The sequence below is a fragment of the Canis lupus genome, chromosome 2 (assembly GCF_003254725.2).
Source record: "Canis lupus dingo isolate Sandy chromosome 2, ASM325472v2, whole genome shotgun sequence".
Lineage (NCBI taxonomy): Eukaryota > Metazoa > Chordata > Mammalia > Carnivora > Canidae > Canis > Canis lupus.
This window is the reverse complement of record NC_064244.1, coordinates 1550247-1573815: the sequence shown is the minus strand read 5'-3', so window position 1 is coordinate 1573815 and position 23569 is coordinate 1550247. Positions and strand designations below refer to the sequence as shown.

The window sequence follows — 23569 nt, the reverse complement described above, 5'->3', positions numbered from 1 at the left end:
TAAAAGAGGGCTGGGTAAAGAGCTTTGTTTAAAGTTTCTACTTCATTCAACATTTACTAAAGTTTCGGCTTTACTTTTTGTTTAAGGTTAGTTATTTCAATGAATCTTTTAATTAGAATGTGTAGATCTCTCTTTATAAATTGTGAGTGGCACATTGCAGGCGTCCAGTCTAGAATCACCCTTGAAACTTAGGGAAAATTCATGCCTTTTACTTTGTGCTAATATTTCTATGACATCCTCTTGTCACTTGGTAACAGCATACCTAAAGTGATTTGATCATTCTAAGAAGTTTTAAAAAAAAAGGTATTAAAAAAGAATGAATCAGAAGTTGAATGGCTGGCCTACCTTACACTCATGGAAAACAATGATAGTATTTGTCTTAATAATGAGACAGGTGATAGTTCTAGAAACTTTGTGAGAGAATAAAGTAACTATAGGATGTTACTTATCAGTTAAGCAGTAGTCACACTGTTAGCTGGACTTAGAGCCAAAAGGATTTTGCTCAAGCCCTAGACCTGCCACCTGATAATTTGGGGACTTTGAAGAAGTCTGAAAGTCTCAGTTCTCCTGTCTCATAGAATGGGACATAATTATTGGCCTACCTGACTCAAATGATATAATGGAAAAGAAGGTGATTTGCAAACTAATTATAACACCATATGCATATGTTGATGTTATTATTTTTATTGCCTATTGGAATACAGATAAATTCTGTTTAATTTTCCAAGTTCAGCACCAAAACTAATGAAAGTCTTTCTGGTATTTTGAGTATGAATATAGTGTTTTCATAATTGCTAGGATCAGAATGGAATAATTCTTTCCAATTTTGTTTGGGAATACTGCTGTGTAGAGAGTTCATAGTCGTCCTAACTAGTTAAATTCTTTTTCTTTTTAATAATAAATTTATTTTTTATTGGTGTTCAATTTGCCAACATACAGAATAACACCCAGTGCTCATCCTGTCAAGTGCCCCCCCTCAGTGCCCGTCACCCATTCACCCCCACCCCCCGCCCTCCTCCCCTTCCACCCCACCCCTAGTTTGTTTCCCAGAGTTAGGAGTCTTTATGTTCTGTCTCCCTTTCTGATATTTCCCACACATTTCTTCTCTCTTCCCTTCTATTCCCTTTCACTATTATTTATATTCCCCAAATGAATGAGAACATATAATGTTTGTCCTTCTCCAATTGACTCATTTCACTCAGCATAATACCCTCCAGTTCCATCCACGTTGAAGCAAATGGTGGGTATTTGTCATTTCTAATGGCTGAGTAATATTCCATTGTATACATAGACCACATCTTCTTTATCCATTGATCTTTCGATGGACACCGAGGCTCCTTCCACAGTTTGGCTATTGTGGCCATTGCTGCTATAAACATCGGGGTGCAGGTGTCCCTGCATTTCATTGCATCTGAATCTTTGGGGTAAATCCCCAGCAGTGCAATTGCTGGGTGTAGGGCAGGTCTATTTTTAACTCTTTGAGGAACCTCCACACAGTTTTCCAGAGTGGCTGCACCAGTTCACATTCCCACCAATAGTGTAAGAGGGTTCCCTTTTCTCTGCATCCTCTCCAACATTTGTGGTTTCCTGCCTTGTTAATTTTCCCCATTCTCACTGGTGTGAGGTGGTATCTCATTGTGGTTTTGATTTGTATTTCTCTGATGGCAAGTGATTCAGAGCATTTTCTCATGTGCATGTTGGCCATGTCTATGTCTTCCTCTGTGAGATTTCTCTTCATGTCTTTTGCCCATTTCATGATTGGATTGTTTGTTTCTTTGGTGTTGAGTTTAATAAGTTCTTTATAGATCTTGGAAACTAGCCCTTTATCTGATACGTCATTTGCAAATATCTTCTCCCATTCTGTAGGTTGTCTTTTAGTTTTGTTGACTGTATCCTTTGCTGTGCAAAAGCTTCTTATCTTGATGAAGTCCCAATAGTTCATTTTTGCTTTTGTTTCTTTTGCCTTCGTGGGATGTATCTTGCAAGAAGTTACTGAGTTCCAAAAGGCTGTTGCCTGTGTTCTCCTCTAGGATTTTGATGGAATCTTGTCTCACATTTAGATCTTTCATCCATTTTGAGTTTATCTTTGTGTATGGTGCAAGGGAGTTGGTCTAGTTTCATTCTTCTGCATGTGGATGTCCAATTTTCCCAGCACCATTTATTGAAGAGGCTGTCTTTCTTCCAGTGGATAGTCTTTCCTCCTTTATTGAATATTAGTTGACCATAAAGTTGAGGGTCCAAACTAGTTAAATTCTGAATTGATTTCTGCCTTCCAGCTTTGAATGAGATAGGGGTATATTCCTTCTAAAACAATGTTTATTCTGTTATATTCCTATATCTCTTAAGCCATAAGAAGTCAAAGAATGAAGTGAGTTTGATCCAGGAACTGAAATTTAAAAAATTCTAAACTTTGCTTTGCCTCTCTGGGAAATTTGCTCTTAATAGAATACAAATTTAAGAAATGCTATGTTAGCATCAATACAATATGCTTGGACAGTGTGAAAGAAGCCTCCCTAAGATTTTAATCTCAGTAAGATTTTTAAAAGTCCAGGAAGACCAAAGGATCCACCTCATATTTTGGAATAACTTCACATTTATAGGAAGGTTGTAGTGATACAAAATTATAGGATTTTCACAGCTCACTAAGGGAATCTTAGATACTTTGATTCTCACATCCTCATAATACTTGACACAGGATATTGAAATAGGGGACATGCTTTGTTTCCTCTCAGTTTTGTTTTGTTTTGTTTTGTTTTAGAGTATCTAGAAATGATAATGGTGTATACGTTGATAATGTTGATACAGATGAGAGTCTGTAAGACATCAGGTCTTTGAGGGCCTTGGTTATGTCTCTAGAACACTTTCGCTTGTCCTGTTTCTCTCCTGTTTCCACCACACTCATCCTTCCCCTTCATTCTGTCACTCATCAGGTGGCACAAATAAAGTGACGCTTGTGAAATGTAATAATAGTCTGTACAAATACAAGATAGCTGACAGGTGGAATTGCTTCCCTGATGCCTCCGTAAGTCATTTTGAAAACTGCAGTTTCTTTGATGAGCCATACAAGTGAAGGGGTCACTGAACCAGTGTTAGGATTTGTCCTAGAGAATTCATGGCATGTTGTCAGGGGGCATTGCTGAGTTTGAAACCATGATCTTTTGTATGCGCTGTTAGGATCTTATCTGTAGACGGCACAAATTCTTGACCACGGTTTCCTGGTTTTCATTGCTTAGACACTGCTGGATGGGTGAAAAGAGCTGTTCTTAGATGCCCTCAACCTGTGACTTCCCAGGTCCTTTGTTGTCATTTTCTAGGGGTAGAGGATTCACTACTGTTGCTTATGTGAGCTGGACAGGTACCCTTTTTACTGTGTCATCTTATTTTTCACTTCTCACTCTCTTGACCTCAGTTTCAACTTTAGCATCTTGCTTAGGGATTTCTGGAGTAGAGAAAGCAAAGGAAAAACAGGAGGTCTGAGAAGGAGCAAGAACTTTGCAAGAAAAGCTCTTTAGAAAGCAAACTCTCTACCCCTTGCCCTTTGAGCAGAGGTTCCCACCCTGTTCTTTTACTTTATAGAAATATTTTTACACATATGTATATTATATAAAGTTTTATGTGTTACATGTGTTAGGTAGTTATAGAGAAGCATGTGTAACTTTTACATGTATATATGTATATATTTAACTTTTTTGAAAGATTTCAAACTTCTAGAAGTTGTAATAATAATAGTACAAAAAATTCCCATATACCTTTTATCCAGATTCTACTCATCCTCTGATCATTATCCTATATATTTTCTCTGAATTGTTTGGGAATTACCTGCATCACTCCCTTTAAAGTACAGTATTAAATATTTTACTGTGTATTTCCTAAGAACAAGGGTATTCTCTGTGTAACTACAATATTGTTATCAAAATCAGGGATTAAACATTGGTACAGTTCTTTTTAATTGTCTATAATGCAGCTGTGTTAAAGTGGCCTCATCATGTCCTGTGTAGCCTGTTTTCCTCTGGTACTGCTCTCAATCCAGGATCACACATGACACTTAGTTGGTGTGCCCCTCAGTGCCCTTTAATCTGGAGAGATCCTCAGCCTTTCCGTGTATTTCATGACACTAACATTGTTGAAGAATACAGGGCTAGGTGTTTTTTGTTTGGTTTTTAAAAGATTTATTCATTGGGATGGGGGCAGAGGGAGAAAATCTTCTAGCAGACTCCCCACTCGGCATGGAGCCCAATGCAGGGCTTGATCTCACAGCCATGGGATCATGACCTAAGCTGAAACCAAGAGTCAGATGCTTAACTGACTGAGCCACCCAGGCACCCCATTTTTTTTTTAACAGAATGTTTCCTGTTTTGGATTTGTCTGAAGGAACTGGGAGAACATTTACAGCCTGAATGGAATGCTCCTTGCGCTGCTTTGTGTTTCAAATCTGGAGACAGGATATTCTTCTGACTTCATTGGCAATGTTGATTTTGATCACCCTGCAAGGTGCCGTCCAAATTCTCTACCCCGTATTTTAAAAGCTTTTCCCCTGCCAACTAATAAGCAGTCTATGGACTATGCAAACAAATATCCTGCATCTTACCTCCAACCCCAGATTTAGCATCTATTGATCATTCTTGCTTAAACCAATATTTATATTTTGAATACAGAATGCTAACTTCCCAGCCCTTTGGCAGTCATCATTCTGCCCTCAGGGTAAACCCTTTCTTCCCATCCACCCATCCTACCATCCATCCATCTTTAGTATGGACTTCTGGATTTCTGTTTTATCAGTGATTTATAGCTGTTCCTGTGCTTAATTGTTTTGATACTCACATTTCCCTAGATTTGTCTAATGGCAGTCTTTTCAAACTGGCTCTGTGTTCTTGTGGTATGCCTCTCTGTCTCTGTCTCTCTTTCTCTCTTTCTTTTTTAGCACTCTCTTGCTTTTTAGCATAGTAGGATATTACAGGCTCACCTTGTACCTCCCTAGGTCAGCCCTGGAATCAGCCATTTCTCTGATTTTTTTTCTTTTTCAGTGACAAGCAGTAGTAGAAACCCAGACCTAGAGTTCAGGTGTACTCATCGCTGCTGGGGTGTCAGTTCAGTGCTCCTAGCTGGCCCATTCAGCAAACATAACTAGTAAATTAATAACTAGAAATTGTTAATTTGTACTGATACAGTAAAAATTCCAGTTCTAGTCTATCCCATCAGGTTTTTTCTTAGTTTTGGTTTTTAACTATTTTTATTTTAAAAAATAGCTTTGTTGGGATCCCTGGGTGGCGCAGCGGTTTGGCGCCTGCCTTTGGCCCAGGGCGTGATCCTGGAGACCCGGGATCGAATCCCACGTCGGGCTCCCGGTGCATGGAGCCTGCTTCTCCCTCTGCCTGTGTCTCTGCCCCTCTCTCTCTGTGTGACTATCATGAATAAATAAATAAAATCTTAAAAAAAAAATAGCTTTGTTGAGATAGTTTACATATCATAAAATTCACCTTTTTAAAGTATACAACTTAATGGTTTTTAGTATAGTCATGGAGTTGTGCAGCTATTACCACAGTCAATTTTAGAACGTACTCATTACCCCAAAAAGAAATCTTGTGTTCATTAACAGTCACTCTGTGTTCTGTGTTCTTCATCACCACCACCACCACCACCACCCCCCACTCCTGGCAGCTACTACTCTGCTTGCTGCCTCTATAGATTTGTCTCTTTTGGACATTTCATCTAATCCTACAATATAGCCTTTTATGATGGACTTCTTTCACTTAGCATGTTTTCAGGGTGCATCCATACTGTAGTGTATTCCTTTTTATGGCAAAAACTATTATTATTATGGAAAATACTATTTCATCATCTAGCTTGGCCATATTTTATTTATCTATTCGTCAGTTGATAGACATTTGGGTTGTTCCACCTTTTGACTGTTAGGAATAATGCTGCTATGAACATTCTTGTACAAGTTTTTGTGTAGTGATATATTTTCATTTCTCTTGGGCATATACCTAGGAGTAGAATTACTGGAATATACAGTCATTCTGTATTTAGCATTTTGAGGAATTGCCAAAATGTTTTCCAAAGTAGCTGGTCTTTGGCTATTAATAATGCATCTTCAGTCCAATGAATTCAGTTTTAAACTCTCATCAACAATAAGCTACTTGTGTCTTCAAATCACAACTCTTATTTTTTCTTTTCTTCCTTTTTATTTTTTAAACTTTTACCAAAAGAAGAAATGATCTTCTGGAACCAGAAACGTTTTACCTATATAACTATGACTGCATTCATTGAGAATTTTGAAGGGATATTGCTTAAGAACAAGATGGTGTAGCAAGAATACTTTATTAGGAGTCAGGTGGCCAGAATTCTTATTGTTCTGAAAAATCTCCACTTTGTGATGCCTGGTTCCTGGTGACTTGATCAAGTGCTTTGATTCTGTCACCCTTAAAGAGAAGTGCTGTTGGCTTACTTTCTGGAACTACCCGCAGGATCATTATGAATGGCAGTGGAGATGATGTATTTGGACCTTTGAACATTTGTATTGTGCATATTTGAGCTTCTGTGACAGTTTCCTAATTAGAAGAGGGAGCTCAAAGAAAGTAGGAAAGAAACTTGAGTTTCTTACATTCTGAGGCAGGTTTAACCTATTTTTGAGTCTTTCTGTAGATTAAAAAATTTAAAGCCTACATTGAATAAGCGTCCACCCTACTTTACCCTCAGGATTCTGGAATTTGCTCATTTCCCGCCCCACTCTATCCCAAAAAATATAGCCTGGACTGTATATGCCATCGCATTTAAGAAATGTAGTAATGGAGGGACATCTGGGTGGCTCAGTGGTTGAGCGTCTGCCTTGAGCTTAGGTTGTGATCCTGGAGTCCTGGAATCAGGTCCTGCATCAGGCTCCCTGCATGGAGCCTGCTTCTCCCTCTGCCTGTGTCTCTGCCTCTCTGTGTGTCTCTCATGAATAAATAAAAGAAAATCTCTTTAAAAAATTAACTAATGGAAACATGTTATTTGGAAAGTGAACTGTTTCTTCTGTAGCTGCAGAAAGAGCTGAGGCATAAACCCTGTGCTAGTTGCTGTACCAGAAGCCTCCTCAGGGGGTGGAAGGCCCAGGGCAGCACCGCACACCCTCAGTGCTACCAGGAAAACCTCTCCACCTCACATAATGCCAGGCCTAAAAGATTATATTTCTGGATTTTGCCTCACAACCAGAAATTTAATGAGAAAAAGTACTTCTCGATGTAGAGTTGGTGCACTGAGCCGTAATAAAATCAACATTAGACCTGGGATTGAAGTGTATTAATGAATGTAATTATTTTGTAGTGACAGCATGCATGATTCACAGAGCAAGATTTGACCTCAGTCTTGGCATTTGCCCAGTTTATGTTCTTGAAATCCAGTGTTGGTTTATTTTCTACTTTCATAAATTGATGATTTTGTCCTCCTTTGTTCTTAATTCCATGGATATTTGCTTTTTCTTTTAGTTCTTTAGTCTTTCAGAACTTATAGTCTTTCCCTGCTATAACAAATTGATCCTGCAAAAAGCTGTTCAGTCTCCCTTTTTCTTCCCATGGAATATTAGTTTGTTAATATCGTGAAATCAAAGATGAGGTATCTTTCGTTTGTTTTGTTCTTTTGTCATTTTGTCTGAGGCCTGTGGTGGTATTGGAGGATGCTGGTGGAGCTCTTCTCTCTCATAGCTCTGCTCTGAGCTTGAATGCTTCTGCTTTCATAGGTAAGTGCCCTCAGTTTGTAATGGACTTGGGACCTGCACAGAATCTCTGTATTGGCTATGTGACTTGGGCAAAGATACTTTCTTAATCTATTGAGGGAACTACCACACTTGCCTTCATGGTTTCGTGAGACTGCATACCATGAGTGTTCAGGTGGTGGCAGGTGCTGGCAGTAGGCAACCCAGCCTCTTTTTCCTCCTCTCCTGTGCTCTTTCCACATGTATTTTATACAAATCAGACTTTTAGCTAATGCTTAATAAAGAAATACTTGTACAAATTTCATTTCTCTGTGCTCTGGGAAACTATCCCTCTCCATGCAGATCAGCATGATTTGCTCTCCTTGGGATCCAAAAAAAAAAAAAAGGGGGGTGGGGTGGGGAACTTTCGTTTTTGGAGATTTTATCTTTTTTTTTTTCAAACTTTTACAACTTTTTTCCTCTACTAATATTACCTCATATTTTCTAATGTTTAATTTTTATTTGATACTAACAAACCCTAAGAAATAGTAGGTCAGTTTTGTCCAACCACTGAAAATGGGAAGTTAAAGCACAGAGATTAGGTGTTTAAGTGACTTAATAATATTCGTTGAACATGTCCATGTGCTCAGCACTCCCAAGTGTTATCTTGGGCTAGCGCTCACAGCATCACAATGAGGGGTGGGTCAACTCTCCATATTTTACAGATGAAGACACTGAAGTTTGGGGAGGTAAAGCATTATGGGAACCTTATAATTTATTGCCCAAACCAGGACACTATTAAGTGTGAAAAGGGATGCTGGTATTGGTTATTCAAGGACAAGCCAGGGCTTGTTATCATCCTATGTAACTAACTTGCCCGAGGTTACACAGCTGATCAGTGGCAGAACTATATGCTGAACTCTATTACTTCAAACTTCAGCCATAATCTTGTTTCACCTGAACTGGAGTGTCTCATTCACATGAACTGGTTCCTAGCAGGACCACAAGAGAACCAGGACTTTGGGTCCTGTGCTCATGTCATTGTTATTTCTCTGTCCAATGGCAAGGGCCAGGAGCTTCTGTTTGCCAGGTTGTTAATACATGGCACTCTCCTTGCTGTTGGTAGGAAGACATGAACTTTGGAGTCAGACAAATGTGTTCACAAATGTGAACTCTGGTGTCTTAGATTTGACCTCAGAAATAGTACTTAATTTCTCTGACCTCCTTGACTTATCTGCAAAATGAGAATTCTGGAGGGTTTTGTGAGCTGTAAGTGAACACATATAAAATATCCAGAATGCTGTTGGCTTTTTTTTGGTGACCGTTAAATAAAATTTGTTACTGGCATCATGTCAGCATTTAATTATGTCAAAGTGTAGTGTATGTGGAAGGAAGAAGGGAGTGGTGACCTGGGGAGATAAAGAGCTGATGAGTGTCCCGGCCCTGCAGTGGAGAACCTCTGAATCATTTAAGCGGGGTGGGGGGGGGGGGGGTAATTTGATTGGCTTTGTAAGAAGATCACAGCATCAGAGAAAGACTGGTTTGGAGAGGAATGAGCCTAGGCTTTTATAGTAATACAGTGAGAAGTGATGGAGGCCATTCATTTACCAGTTAGTGGCTGGAGGGATGTAGAGGAAAATACTTTTGAAATGTGTTTAGCAGGTAGGTTCAATAGTACTTGATGCAAGGAGAGCAAAGGAAAGACACAATATTCAAGAATATTTTGTGGATTTTTTTGTTTTAAGCCATTATAATTGAATGGAAGAAGAGATTAGTGTGCCGTTTGAGGTGCCTATGAGGAACATTTAGGTGGAGAGCTTGGAAGAGAGATGGGGCCAAAGAGGAGAGATTTGGGATTCAAAGGAGAGCAGAAGGATGTTGAGCTAATGGGTCCCCAGGAGGACTGCGTACAGGGAGAAGAAAAGACTGTCACCTTCCAGGGAGTACTGAGAAGTTCAGTCCACAAACAGGGACTGAGTAGTCAGAGAGAGGGAGACTAGGAGAGAGCTAGGAATGGAAAGGACTCATCACAGTAGCTTGGAGTTCTCTGTGAATGGGTGTATTGAATGTGAAGGGTGAGCCGACTTCTAGAAAATGTGAAGAAGCGGAGTCATTTACTAGCCCTGGCCTGGAGAATGTTAGATCTTCCCCTGGAGTGAGGGAAGCAGTACTCCAGGTACGTTCCTTTGACAAGGAGGAAGCAGCAGTAAGGCGAGTGGTTGCTACCTGATGGTCTATGGGTTCTCTGCAATGCATGCTGCCCAGGGAAGGTCAGAGTGATCTGAGAAGGCAGGGGGTTCAAGTAGTTGGGAGAAGGATTTCTGGTCATTTGGAGGGTCCAGTGACAAGTCTTATCCCTGTACCCTCATTTCTCTTTGTCCTGCACTTGGATTGCGTGTGTGTGTGCGGTTGTGTGTATGTGTGGTTGTGTGTGTGTATCTACATGTCTTTGTATCTGACAGACATCTAATTGAAATTACAGGAAGGGATAATCTTGGTATTTGGGACACATGATAATTCCTCCATGAAAGCGTCTTAAATGTACAGTCCAACAGTTGTGTGTTAATGGATCTGGGTGTAAATAATAGGTTATTTTATACTGTAGGCATCACGTGAATAGGTGGACTTGATGACGTTCACTCAGTTCTAAAGTTTTATTCCACATATTTATTACTTAATTTGTAAAATATACACATTTCAAAGATAAAAACTTTTATTTTCTTAAAATATTTTGAATAATAGTTTAGAGCATTTATTTCCTTAAAATCCATCATTGGACTTCTCATTAATTGGACTGTTCTCTGCTCCCTGTCCAAGCCATTCATGGTTGACATTTACCAAGACTACTGTCTGTCTAAGCCAGTGCACCTGTCCTTTTCCAGTCAGATACTATCCTAGGTGTATTTTGTTCTGTATACTTCTCATATGTAAAACAGACATTAGCATAAAAAGTATTCCTATCACCTTTTTTACATGTTTAGTATACTTTTTATTTTACAAGTACTGTTAGAATGCTTCCCTTGTGCTGGCACTGCTAGCACCCTTAATGAATCTTAACTCATCTGCTCCTCATGTGACCCTATCATCTCTGTGGCAGACAGGGAGGTGACGTGCAGATAGGGAGGCTGAGTAACTTGCCCAGCTCTTAGTCATGGCTGAATCCGCTTCACACCTGCAACACCATCTTCCTCACTACTGTTACCAGTGCATCAGATGGCCATGTCATGTTCTTCTTCTTCTTTTTTTTTTTTTTTTTTTTGGCCATGTTTTTTATGCAGAAACACTGAAACCTAACTGGGAGGTTTTAGCTTTGCCAGACACACACATGTACAAGCCTCTGGACTTTCTAGAACCATGGGACAACTAAATCAATGTACTATTATGTTATGTAGTCTTAAAACTGGCATACCATGTGCTTATTCAAAATATTGAACAAATGAGAACATGCTTTTCTGTGAATGTGCGTGCATGTGTCTCTGATGCTTCAGAGGCAGGGCCAGAGTTTCAAGCTGTCTGTGTTGCAGGACACACATTGGTGCCTGTTGAGAGGTGTTGGGGCCTGGGCTGGCTCTCCCTTCCCTCTGCTACATGGAACCATTCAAAACAGAAACCAAAGCAGGAGAGCAACCCTGGAATCAAGAGCTTTTCTGCTACAGGATTCTGATTATTTGAGCCTTTTTAGTGATGTAGATTTCAGATCCAGAGAAGTTTACATTCTCTGAATCTTGTAGTTCTGACATTAAACAAGTGACTTAACACCCAAATACTGTGTTTTAGAGTGATGCACTCTGTGACTAAAAATCTGTATAACTTAATACCAAGGATTTGTATTTTGTTTAGAACCTGTTGTATAATATGAAAGCTTAGTTGGTGTTCCCTTGGCAAATTGAGGGCTTTGGCACACCAGCCCTGAGTGCTGGGAGGCTGCCACCCTTCTAATAACCCTCTGACCCTTAGGGATTGTGTGTGCCCAGGGTACACGTATGTAGCTGTGGGCTCACGGAGGGAGTTCCTTAGACTGTGAAGGGATGTAGATTATGTTCACTTGTGTGTGTTCCTCATCTCCTTTCCTGGACTCCCATGCCCATGTTTTCTTAGGTTTAGTTCCCATCACATTTCAATCCTGAGAAATTTGTATCAGAGGGAATAATTGAAACCACACAAAATAGAAGTGAATTAGAATTGTCATCTAGCTGCATTGTTGGGATTATACCATGTCTCTAAAAATTCATTAACACATCAGTTAATTACTGAATTTTTGTGTTAAATATAGTGTCTATTGAGATTTTGTTTGTAGTAGATTTTGCACCCATGGAGAAACTTTCATTAAGACCTTCAAAAGCTTGCCACCTGAATTAATAGCTATCTTATGTTTTGAGTTTTAGTGTTTTGTGTGACATATATGATTGCTAGAAGAGCTGAAGAAAAGAAAAAAATATTTGTAGTGCCTTTGGATTGTCTTAATGAGAATGTTGTGATTGATTTGATAGATGTGAAAATGCCATCTAAAATTGACATTCAAATTATAACTTGAACTTTGCAAGTTTTCTTTGTGCCCTTTCCTTACACAGGCACAGAACAGTGCGAGCTTAAGAAGGAAAGCCCAAGAACTGAATTTCCTGACTTTGGTTATTTCCTTCTGACCCACATGCTATTTATAAACCAGTGCTAGGGAGGATTAGAATGTTTCAGTAGTGCGGTGCCCTCTACCCATGATCTAAGGAACTGGGTACTTAAAATAGTGACTTACTTTTTTATTTAGTTTTGAAGGGAGATTCTGTTTATTAACATCCTTTTTGTATTTGTCAGGCTACTGCCTGTTTTCATAACTTAATTTAGAGGAAACCTTTTTAAACAAGTATATTTTAAAGTGTGGAATGGGGGCATTTGGTCTCTGACTATTTAAGGCTTTCTTTACATTAGTAAAGTGTAAACACTAAGGATTTTGTTGCAAGTGCGCAGTTGAGGCAGGCAATTTTATTAGCCCTAAAGAGATCATTTGGATTGGTCGCTGAAAATGCCACTTAGATGGTCAACATAGCACCAGGTAAATGGAAGCTTGTTTGGGTGATTTTATTTTATTTTTTTTCCCCTAACTTGCTTTTGAATAAGAATTATCTGGAGCAATGTCTACTAATCATATCGCCCACATATTGCCAAAAATCTACTTAGTGTCATCAGTGCATGATATAAATTCTGTATTCTTTACCAGTACCTTTCAAAAGTAGTTCTCAGTTCTCAGGTGCCTCAGAGAGCTCAACATTTATACATTTGTGAAAGAACCAGTCATAAGATGGAGCAGGCACTACCTGAAGGTCATCCAGGGATTGTATTTTCAAAATTATCAGATAGTCTTCCTCTTTAAAATGTATTTTGCCCCTAGCAAAGCAATACTTTTGTCTTTATAACTTCGCCTCCTGAAATTCAAGCTGATTAACCAGGAGATATAAATTTACATTGGCTGCATTTTCCATGGCCTCCAAATCAGCTGTACCTCAGGGATAGGGAGAATGGGTACAGTTGTCTCTTACCTTCATTTTGATGCATAAAACCAAGATGCTGCCTTAATAAGGGGCTTTCACTGGTGTAACAAGGAGTGTACTTCTTGTTTCACACAGGCCCCAGGCTGGGTGATTTGTGTGGACTCTGCAAGGAGAGTGCTGTTCTCCCAGGGAAGGAGGTTTGGGACTAGCAGTGCTGGTGACTTGTACATGTAGGAGGGATTTCATTGTATGAAGAAAGTGTGTTTGTACTGTTCTTGCAGGTAGTATTAAAATTTCTTGTGTAAGACATTTTTCCTCTGTGGTCTGATCCCAAGTTTAAGGGGATGGTGTTTCTTGGAAGAATTTTGAGTCCCATTTAATTGTTATTGTCTTATTGCCCTTGTTTTCTAGCATCCTCCAGGACAAATAGCGAGGAAATACAGCTCCTGCTCCACTATTTTCCTAGATGATAGCACAGTCAGTCAACCAAACCTCAAGTATACAATTAAATGGTGGGTATACACATTTTTGCCTAACTGAATGCTTTTTCTGTTCCTTAACCTGACAGCTAACTGGTTGGTTGTGGGGTCTGGGTGGTAAGATTGGGCTGGAGGAGGCCATTGACAATTGAGGAAATCTCTTTAAAATGTGATTTTGGTTTAAATGTGAAGTGTTCAAATATTTGTGCACATTACCATTTACATAAAACGCCAAATCTAAAAATTATTTTAAACGTAGATGAAAACATTATTTGATTTCTATGCATATTTTCTACCTTCCCACTTTTTATTAAAGCCATCCTAGAATTACTCTACTATTATTTTACCTTTGAAATAAGGCAGGGCTTCTGTGGTCCCATTTAAGACGCAGGGCTACAGTAGGAAGCAGGCCTGACAGTGAAAATGTGTTTGCCCAGAATCAGGAGATCTGAGCTCTGATCTTGGCTCTCTCAACAACAGGAAAGGTTTGGGGTAAGACCCTTCTCTTTGGAACTTTGTTTTAAAGTGGGGTTTACAGGCAGAAGAGGGGTCTTTGGATAAAATCCTTTCCTTTTTGGGCTTTAGTTTCCTTAATTTAAAATGGAAGGTAGGAGAGAAGAAACACTTTTTTTTTTGAAATGTTCCCATTAGCATTGTGATAATAATGGCCTTTGACAGAGATCACAGAAAACGTGATGTGCTATATGTGTTCAAGAAATTACACATTTAACAGCAGTCTAAGTTCGTGTATGATGTCCGTGTTTAAATTTCTAAATAGGAAATATTCTTTCATTTCAGTGGGCCATGTTTTCAGGCTTAGAAGCCCTCTTCTGAGTATGACCATATGTGACAATAAATCACAGTCTTGGTCAGGCAGCAGGGACTGGATCAGTCTTCTGTGGACAGCATCCACTCCTGGACAGCATCCACTCCCAGGGCGAGATGGAAGATGGCCCACTTGAGGGAAGCTGCCTTCTCTCCTGAACAGTTGCACGTTTTCTAAGATCTAAATAGAAATGTGGCTTCTTCCCTTATTATTGTGGCATTTAAGGGCTTGATAAATGACAAGGGGACATAGACCCAGACAGTCCATGTTTAGAGCTCAGAAGAGGTTTGCATGTTATTGCTCCACATAACCTTGACTGAGCCACTTCCTGCCTTTGGGCCATAGTTTACTGCCACAAAATAGGAAGTACAGTACCTCTTGGAAGTATTTCCTAGAGTAAATCATTAGTAATTGTGGAGAGGAGTGGAAAGCCCTGAAGATATATATACCATGCAGCTGTTGACATCTGCACAAGTTCCAGAGACCCCAGAATGAAAGCTGCTAACTTCTCTTTAATCCTGGGATCCTCTTCAGCAGGAAGGGAGGCCAAGTGGAGCAGAGGGCACCTTCGCTTTCAGGGCCAGCCAGAGCTCTTGGGATTTACAAATGGATCCGACTCAGTCGCTCAACACTTCACCCTTGGATAACTTAAAATTGCCACTGGTTGTGACATAGACATTTAGGAGCCTGATGGGAAAACTGGTTAACACTTTGATATTTCAGTGTCACCTAAGTTTATAAATGTGCTGCTGTGCAAATCATTGGTTCCAAGCCCTGGCTACACCCTGAGTCCTCTGGTTGCTGGAAGGCATGCTGATGTTTGATGTCCTGCCCTACAGATCTGGTGTCTGGATTTTTGACACCCTCCCTAGGAGAGTCTAGTAGGCAGCCAAGGGTGACAACTCCTGGTGTAAGTTGACACTTGCTCTCCCCTTCCCCATCAGAGTTCATGTGAAACTTTTAAATTATAGGTTAATACATGGAGGAAAAAGCTGAAAAGCTGGCCCAGTTAACGAGTAGACTATTGAAACAAAACATTCAGTGTAGATACTATGACTTACCTGATCTGAAAGACACTTTCTTTGTGCTACCTGAAATTCCTTCAGTCAGTGGTTCATTTATTTTAAGAAGTGCCTTCTTTTTAAAAATGTGTATTTTGAGCCTGGTAGCAGGGTAGACCCTAACTAAAGTAGTACCATCAGAATCCTTCCCTGTAAATGCCTGTATCTCACACTTGGCTGGGTTATAATCAAGGAGCCAAGGAGTAAGGAACATTTCAAGATGTTAGCAGGCTGAGTGAGCTTTAGCCAGGGTCTATGATGGTGTAAGGGGAAGGGGATACTCGGAAGAAGCTAAATCCGGGTGCCCTTCTGTTCTTAAGTTGTGCTAAAACTTATCCTCTGCCTATCAAAAGGAAACTCCTGGTCTCCTTTTTTGCTTTTTCTGCTTTCCCTAAATCCAAGCCCTTTTCTTGGTCCTCTCCCCCAAGACATTAAAAATACCAAAACCATGAATATTCTTGAGCTTCACTGTGGACATGGTGAGTATCTGTGGGCTGAACTTGCTTCCTGAAAACAAGTATAAATCCCTGTTTCTTCAAGAAAATCCTCTGAATTCTAAACATCGATTTCTAACCAAATTTTTAAAAGAAAACCCTTCTGTAAATTGTGGGTTGCCAAAATGAACAAACATATTTACAAATTCTAGTTGAGGAATGCATGGAGGGTTGAGTGCTATTCTAACAGTAAATGAAAAGTTTTAAGTATAACAAGTTTGGGCATTCTGTGCTCATTCTTTTCATGGGCAAAATTTCTTTTTTGAGAACTTGATTTTCCCATCTTTCCCCTAAATGCCAACAGCTGTGGTATGAATTTAGCATTTGCAAACCAACCCCCCATGCCTCTGCAGCTTATCTCCATTCCCCCTATCCAAGATTCTGTGACAGGCATAGGAATGAGATTAGAGAACAGGGTGGAGGGCCAGGGGTAGCCCCATTCACACTGTTGACTAAATTGCCATGGTCCTTGGGCCCTGAGTGTTGGAGAGCAGCTGCTTTACCCACCTGCCTCCAAACCTCTGGTTCAGCTTCTCTGTGTTGCCAGAACACACCACCTCTTGGTCTTCAAAGGTTTGAGGATTTGTTGCATGCTTTGCTAGGTTGGCTCTAGCTAAGAGGTCACATAGAGGGCCAGCAGTCACAAGTCTGTTTTGTTTTCTTCGTCAAGAAAACATTTCTTTATTCCCAGCTATGTGGCAAAAGCAGTTGAGCAAACCCTTTATTCCAAATGTACTTCTGGTTTGACTCCAGCCCATCTTTGGTACGATCTCACCATTTTCTGAGGACGTAGCAGAATTGACTAGGCCTCTGAAGCCCAAAGTGTGGGACTGGTTTCCACTGACTGCTCTTTGCCCTGAGCAGTCACTTCTTTCAAGATAACCAACTAAACTGGCCGTGGAGCTACGCTATATGTGAATTCTGAGCTTTGTTTTCTTACTTCTTGGGATATAGCCTTGAGTGGAAATTGTCCTACATTGTGGCTCTATTTTTCCTGAAGGTTAAGGCCATGATAATGTCCAACCTTGCTTTTGGCTCAGGAGATTCAGAAGATAGTGACTTTGGGGCCCTCAAGATTTTCACTCAATTTGCAGAAGCAAAGCACCTCTTGGGATGGAATTATAATTGTTATAATTATTATATAATAACCATAATAATGACTTTTGTTTTAGAACTTTCACTTTTATATATTTCGTTTGGTTATAAAAACGGTTCTCTAATATAGGTTGAATAGTCCTAATTTTATAGATGAGGAAATGTAGGTTCAGAGGTGATTGAATTCTAATAAATGAAGGAGGTGGGTTTTTTTTGTTTTGCTTTAGTTATTAGATCTTATATATTTATTTGAGAGAGAGAGCGTGACAGAGAGAGTGAGCACAAATGTGGTGAGAGGAAGAGGGAGAAGCAGACTCCCTGCTGAGCAGGGAGCCCAGTGTGGGACTTGATCCCAGAACCCTGGGATCCTGACCTGAGCTGAAGGCAGATGCGTAACCAACTGAGCTACTCAGGTGCTCCTAGGAGCCAGGTTTTAGACCCAGGTTGTTCTGACTCCCAGCCCAGAGATATTTTTCGTGTGTCATGCTCTCTCACAAAGAAGGCAAGAACCATCTTCTTTCTCAGTCCAAGTGACTAAGCTAGTTACTACACCAAACACAGTCATGAAACATCAATTTAAATCTGACATTAGAATAGAAAACAGTCATCACAGCATGCCTGTTAAATGAATTAAACAAACCTCTATACCAGTCAGAGATCCTGGTATCCAGTGTCTGAACCTGAATTTTTCTCATTTAAGAAATAGAGTTGATAGCCTGCTTTCTTTCTTCACAGGACTGTTAATGTATGCTTGAAGATAGTATTATTATTTTTTAATTCTGAAGACCTTTTACTCCAGTTATAATTCCTTCACCTTAGACGCTCTTGAAGATGTTAGGAGGAGAAGAACATATTGCCATTGCTCGTGAAGATGTTTAACACTTAGCTGAAATCATATAATGAATAGGTCTAGAGACAAGAGATTTCTTGTATTGTCATAGGAAGTCATAGGCGAGCCTCTGAGCTCTTTGGAATCCAGCGCTAAGTAAGCTGAAATGTTTAGGACTGAGCCCTCTACCTGGATGTTGATGCCAGGATGGCAGTTTCTGTGCTCTGAGTACCCAGAAAACAATCTGATACAGCGAAATAAGTAATAGTCTTAGAAGCTTAAAAAATACATTTTGTTCTCTTCAATAAATTTTAAAGTGAAACAAAAATAGTGGATTGATTTAGACAGTTTACAGAAGAGGAAATTTAAAAAGTATTATTGGCCAGTTAACATGAATAACCCTGCCAACTTGATAGGTGATCATAGGAACTCACCTGAGTTGAAACAAGTACTTAATTTACGTCTCCGATTGGAGGACATTTTTTCGGAATATTTAAGGTAAATGTCAGCAAAGGGTGAGGTTGCAACAGACTGATGGGGAAGAACACTGGCACACTTCTACAAAATAGTTGCCAGTGTATCTGGGGAGCCTTACAATTATTAATGACTTTAATTAATACAGAAAATATTCTGTAATTGTTTTCTTATAGAAATAATATAGTCCCAGGTTGCACAAATCTTTATCCATGAGGATATCAATATGGTGTTAATTATAATTGCAAAATATTAGAAACAAGTGTTCAGTAGCAGGGGATTAGGTAATTATTCAGCAACTCTAGAGTGGAATATAATCAGCCATTTGAAATCATGGTTTTAAAGCATATTTTAGTGGTAAGATAAAAGTAATACACAAACCTATTTACACATAAAATTTATCAATAGGAATAGATATTTATATATCTCAAAAATAGTAGTCATCTTTGGGCAAAGGGTTTACTTTTAAATTTTTATTTGTTTGTTTGTTTATTTAGATTTTGTTTGTTTATTCATGAGAGACACACACAGAGAGAGGCAGAGACACAGGCAGAGGGAGAAGTAGGCTCCATGCAGGGAGCCCGACGCAGGGCTCGATCCCGGGTTTCCAGGATCATGCCCTGAGCCGTAGGTGGCGCTAAACTGCTGAGCCACCTGGGCTGCCCAGCGTTTACTTTTTTTTTTTTTTTTTTGCGTTTACTTTTTTTAATATACTTACTGTATTTTCCAAAAGTTCTACAATATGAATATAATGCATTTTTTTAAAGTCAGAAAAACATTATTTGAGAAAAAGTATTCAGGTGAGGGGAGTGTCTTCATTAAATTCAGATCTTTTAAAATGTAAAATAAAATTTTAACTACGAGTTACAGTTCAACAAGTGTATGAATAAGGTAAGTGGATTGCCGAGAGGTTATTGATTTAAGAGAAAAAAATAGCAAACCACTGTAGGTGATGCTCACATTTTTCTGGTAGTTATAAATAAGCCACAGTTTTTTCTAGACTAGGAGGTACTAAGTTGGAAATTTCCAATGATGTTTGATTTGCACTACCTGTTTCACGTAGTGCCTGTATTTTACAAGTGAAGAAAGCTTAAAATTTTGAGTAGAAAGAGAATTTGTTTCTAAATACTTCTTGAAATTTTGGTATTTCTGGAAAAGATTTAATGATTGCTGGGATTGAGTACAAGATTGACTTGCTATGAAGAATACTTGATCAGTATTCTGAATTAAATGGGTTCAGGTGGATTATTTGACTTTTACTTAAGTTTAAATATTTACGGTCAGATGATATAACATGTTGAATATGCATGCTTACAAAACGTTGAACTCTGCATTTTATTTTACAGTGTAGCTCTCGCAATATATTACCACATCAAAAACAGGTATGTGGATGATTAATTTTGTGCTAAAAATGTTACGCGTTATTTCCTGTTATGTTTTTCCTGTTTTTTTCCTATTATGTTCTAGTTGCTTCAGTCTTTGTACTCTTTACTCATGTTATCATGGAATTTCTAGAGTTTGTGTAATTTATGAGAACTTGCCAGGTAAGTCCTGAACTGCTTCTCAAGCAGAGGAAACCAAATGGGTATTTGTATTTGAAGTCCGCAAAACAGAACAAATCTTTTTTTTTTTAATTCTTTTGTATATTTTTTAATTGGAGTTCAATTTGTCAACCTATAGCATAACACCCAGTGCTCATCCTGTCAAGTGCCCCCCTCAGTGCCTATCACCCAGTTACCCCAACCCCCTACCCACCTCTCTTTCCACCACCCCTTAAAACAAATCTTCTTGATAATGCTCAGCTTCCTTTTCACTTTTGATTTTCTTTTTTTTTAAGATTTTATTTATTTATTCATGAGCAACCCAGAGAGAAGTAGAGTCTTACGCAGAGGGAGAAGCAGGCTCCATACAGGAAGCCCGATGTGGGACTCAATCCTGGGATCACACCCTATGCCAAAGGCAGACTCTCAACCACTGAGCCACTCAGGCACCTCGATGATTTTCTGTATAATTTGCTTAAACAGTCTTTCTTTTATAAAATATTATTTTAAAATTTTACTGTGTGTAACGTCAACATGAGAAAAAATGTTTATAGTTTTAAGTTAGTAGAAGAAATTTTGGTGTAAATTTAGACATAAACTCCTGTAGAAATAGACTTCTGTCTGATATAAGTGTGTTTAGAGACAAACTTAGTTAATTTAAGAAGTCAATTGAAACGGAATCATGGAAAAATCACTTTAAAAATTTGCCTCAAACATTTTATTTCAACATAAATGTTTAAAAGTACATTCATTGCCGATTTTTTATGCATCGAACTTTTGCTTTGAACATTAGGCACTGATTAGAGTACTAAAGTGACTTTATTTTATAAGCCACCCCTGTAATTCATCCTTTCCACATATATATAGTTTTTTTTATTAATCAATAGAAAACAAAAGACATTTACAAAATAATCTGAGTGTAGAATCTTTCGGGTTTTGACCATACATAATCTATAGCAAATTTATTGTTGGTGATAACCTTTTATTGGCTCTTTGCAAAGCATTCCTTCTTTATTTTCATAAGAACAAAGCCACTCATTGTAGTCAAATTTCATTGATTAATGTGACATTTTCATATGTTATATAACAATAAATATGAACCAGTTCTGGGAATAAGCACAGCCACCTCTTGGTTAGCATGGATCTCAATGGGTGGGGGCTACATCACCTTTAGTCTGTTTACCAAAGGGGCAGTTGGAGAATTGTGGTAGGTCAGCAAAGGGGAACTTCTGATGAACAGTGTTATGAGAAAACACAAACACCTGGAAAGGTATTCTCTGTAATGACCTTTTTCTGCATTGTAATTGTGATTCATAGTTCATTGTGGGGTTTGAGAATTTAGATTTAAGAATTTAGAAAATGTAGCATTGTGGAACTTTGAACCTTGACCAGAATAGTGTATCAGTGAAAGTGCAAATTTTTGTCTTGCTGCCCATTTCTCAGATAACAGTTCAAACTTTTAAAAATTTAAGTCTTAAATAACAACGTAATACCATTAGTGAAACTCAGATGTTCTTTCAGACCAATTTTGCATTAGCATCTCTAAGTGATTTCTCAGTTCTTAGACTGCAGTGGATCTCAAAGTTATTTTGTAGCCATAACTGGTAATAATAAGAGCCAGCTTTATTAAGCACTGACTACCCTGATCAGCTATTTATATGCATTATCTCATTTATTTTTAAAAACAGTACCATGAGGTGATACGTTATCTTTATTTTAGAGGTAAAGAAACTGAGGCACAGGGATATTAAATAATTTGCCTAAGATAGCACAGCTAATGAACTGGGGAATTGAGGATTGAACCCAAACAATATACTGAGACTTTTAATCATATAATCTAGTGGGTTAATGGTGATAAATTGACCAAAAGTTAGTGAGAAGAAGTGGAGAACATCCAACTAAAAAAGCAAGTGTTTAGAAACAAGCATGATAAATCCACAGATTATAACCTGAAGATCTTTGGGAAGAAGTGGCATGACCCTGTAGATTTTCTTCTCAATCAGTCATACTGGCCTCACTTCTGGAGCTGGTGATAGATACAGTAGCTTGATAGAGAGGCTGCTACTCAGCTGGGATACATAGCTAGCCAGCTTGCTTGCTTGCTCGCTTGCTTGCTTGCTTTCAAGGGCTTGCACAGGGGTGGGGGTGTTGGGGAGAGAGAGAGAGAGAATTTGAAGCAGGCTCCATACCCAGTGCAGAGCCTGACATGGGGCTTGATCTCACAATCCTGAGATCATGACCTGAGCCAAACTTGAGAGTTGGACGCTTGACTAACTGAGCCACCTTGGTGCCTCTGGGATACATAGCTTTCTTTCCTTTTATTATATTTTAAATATTTGTGTATTTATTTGAGGGAGAGAGAAAACTAGTGGGAGGGGCAGGAGAAGGAGAGAGAATCTCAAGCAAACTCCATGCTGAGTGTGGAGCCCAAAGTGGGGCTCGATCCCAGGACCCTGACATCATGATCTGAGCTGAAACCAAGAGTAGGATGCTTAACTAACTGTGCCACCCAGGTGCCCTGGGATACATAGCTTTCAATGAAAGTGAAAGGAAAATTCATTTCTCAGAGGAGTCAGTTTTCTTCCAGAGTCATTTTAGCTTAAATTCTTAATCCTCATTTTATATTTTTCATCCTGTTTTTATTTTTAAACTTACTTCTGGTGAGTATTTCTCTAGAATGCTGAATGGCTTTTAAGGGTCTGTTATTCATCAGGAATATTGATCAGGGCTGAACTGCCCAAGAAAATGGGGTGCAGGGCCAGGTTTTGTCTTTTACACAGCACCTCGAATATCTTGCAGAGGTTGTTAGTGAGATGAGAACCAACTGGTTCTTCATAACCAGGTCATTATAAAAGGAAGTGTAACTGAGTGCACCCAGAAGGAGCTTTGTTTTCAGACCCTGTTATCAGGTCCTGCCTAGTCCTTTCTTTTACTACAGCTCATCTAAAGCTTTATTGGCTGTATTCCCATAGGCTAGTGAAAATGAACACAGGTATGAATGCCCAAAGCTTTAAAAATAATTCCTGTTGTATAAATAGAGTAATAAAAACTTAGCTGTTCAATTAAGCTTTTTTTTCTTTTTTTTAAAAAGATTTATTTATTTTTTTATTCATGATAGACATATATATAGAGAGAGGCAGAGATACAGGCAGAGGGAGAAACAGGCTCCATGCCAGGAGCCCGAAGCGGGACTCGATCCTGGGACTCCAGGATCGTGCCCTGGGCCAAAGGCAGGCGCTAAACCGCTGAGCCACCCAAGGATCCCCTTAAGCTCTTTTTTCTATATTATTTTTATGCAGGCAGTAAATTTATAGAGCAGAAATTGTGGTGTTTACTATGAAAGGTATATGTTAGGGACAGGTCTATACCCTTCTGATATTCACAAGCCTAATAGACTTTGGAAGCACAGACTATGGAATTTATATGCTGTTACCAAAGCACCAGTTTCCAAATTTGGTTTTTAAAGAACCATTTTTAGGCAGAAGTCAAATGACATAAAACAGATGAAAGCAGAGCTTTGCTGGTGAAGTGTGCAGTTCGTCTCTGTAGAGCCCAACCAAACTCAAGGTACTGTCACCACGTTAAATGACATTTTCTGGCCTAGTAGCAACCAAC

The 23569-nt window shown here is 39.0% G+C and overlaps 1 protein-coding gene across 11 annotated transcripts in view; it reads left to right on the top strand.

The window, feature by feature from the left end:
- CCNY (cyclin Y) overlaps window positions 1–23569 on the top strand; it is a 335524-nt gene that overhangs the window by 265946 nt on the left and 46009 nt on the right. For all 11 annotated transcript variants that reach the window (XM_049099405.1, XM_025478431.3, XM_049099407.1 and 8 more), the window contains 2 exons: window positions 13567–13667; window positions 19760–19795. In XM_049099405.1, coding sequence (XP_048955362.1) covers window positions 13567–13667; window positions 19760–19795 — 137 coding nt within the window. The remainder of the gene's footprint in view (window positions 1–13566; window positions 13668–19759; window positions 19796–23569) is intronic.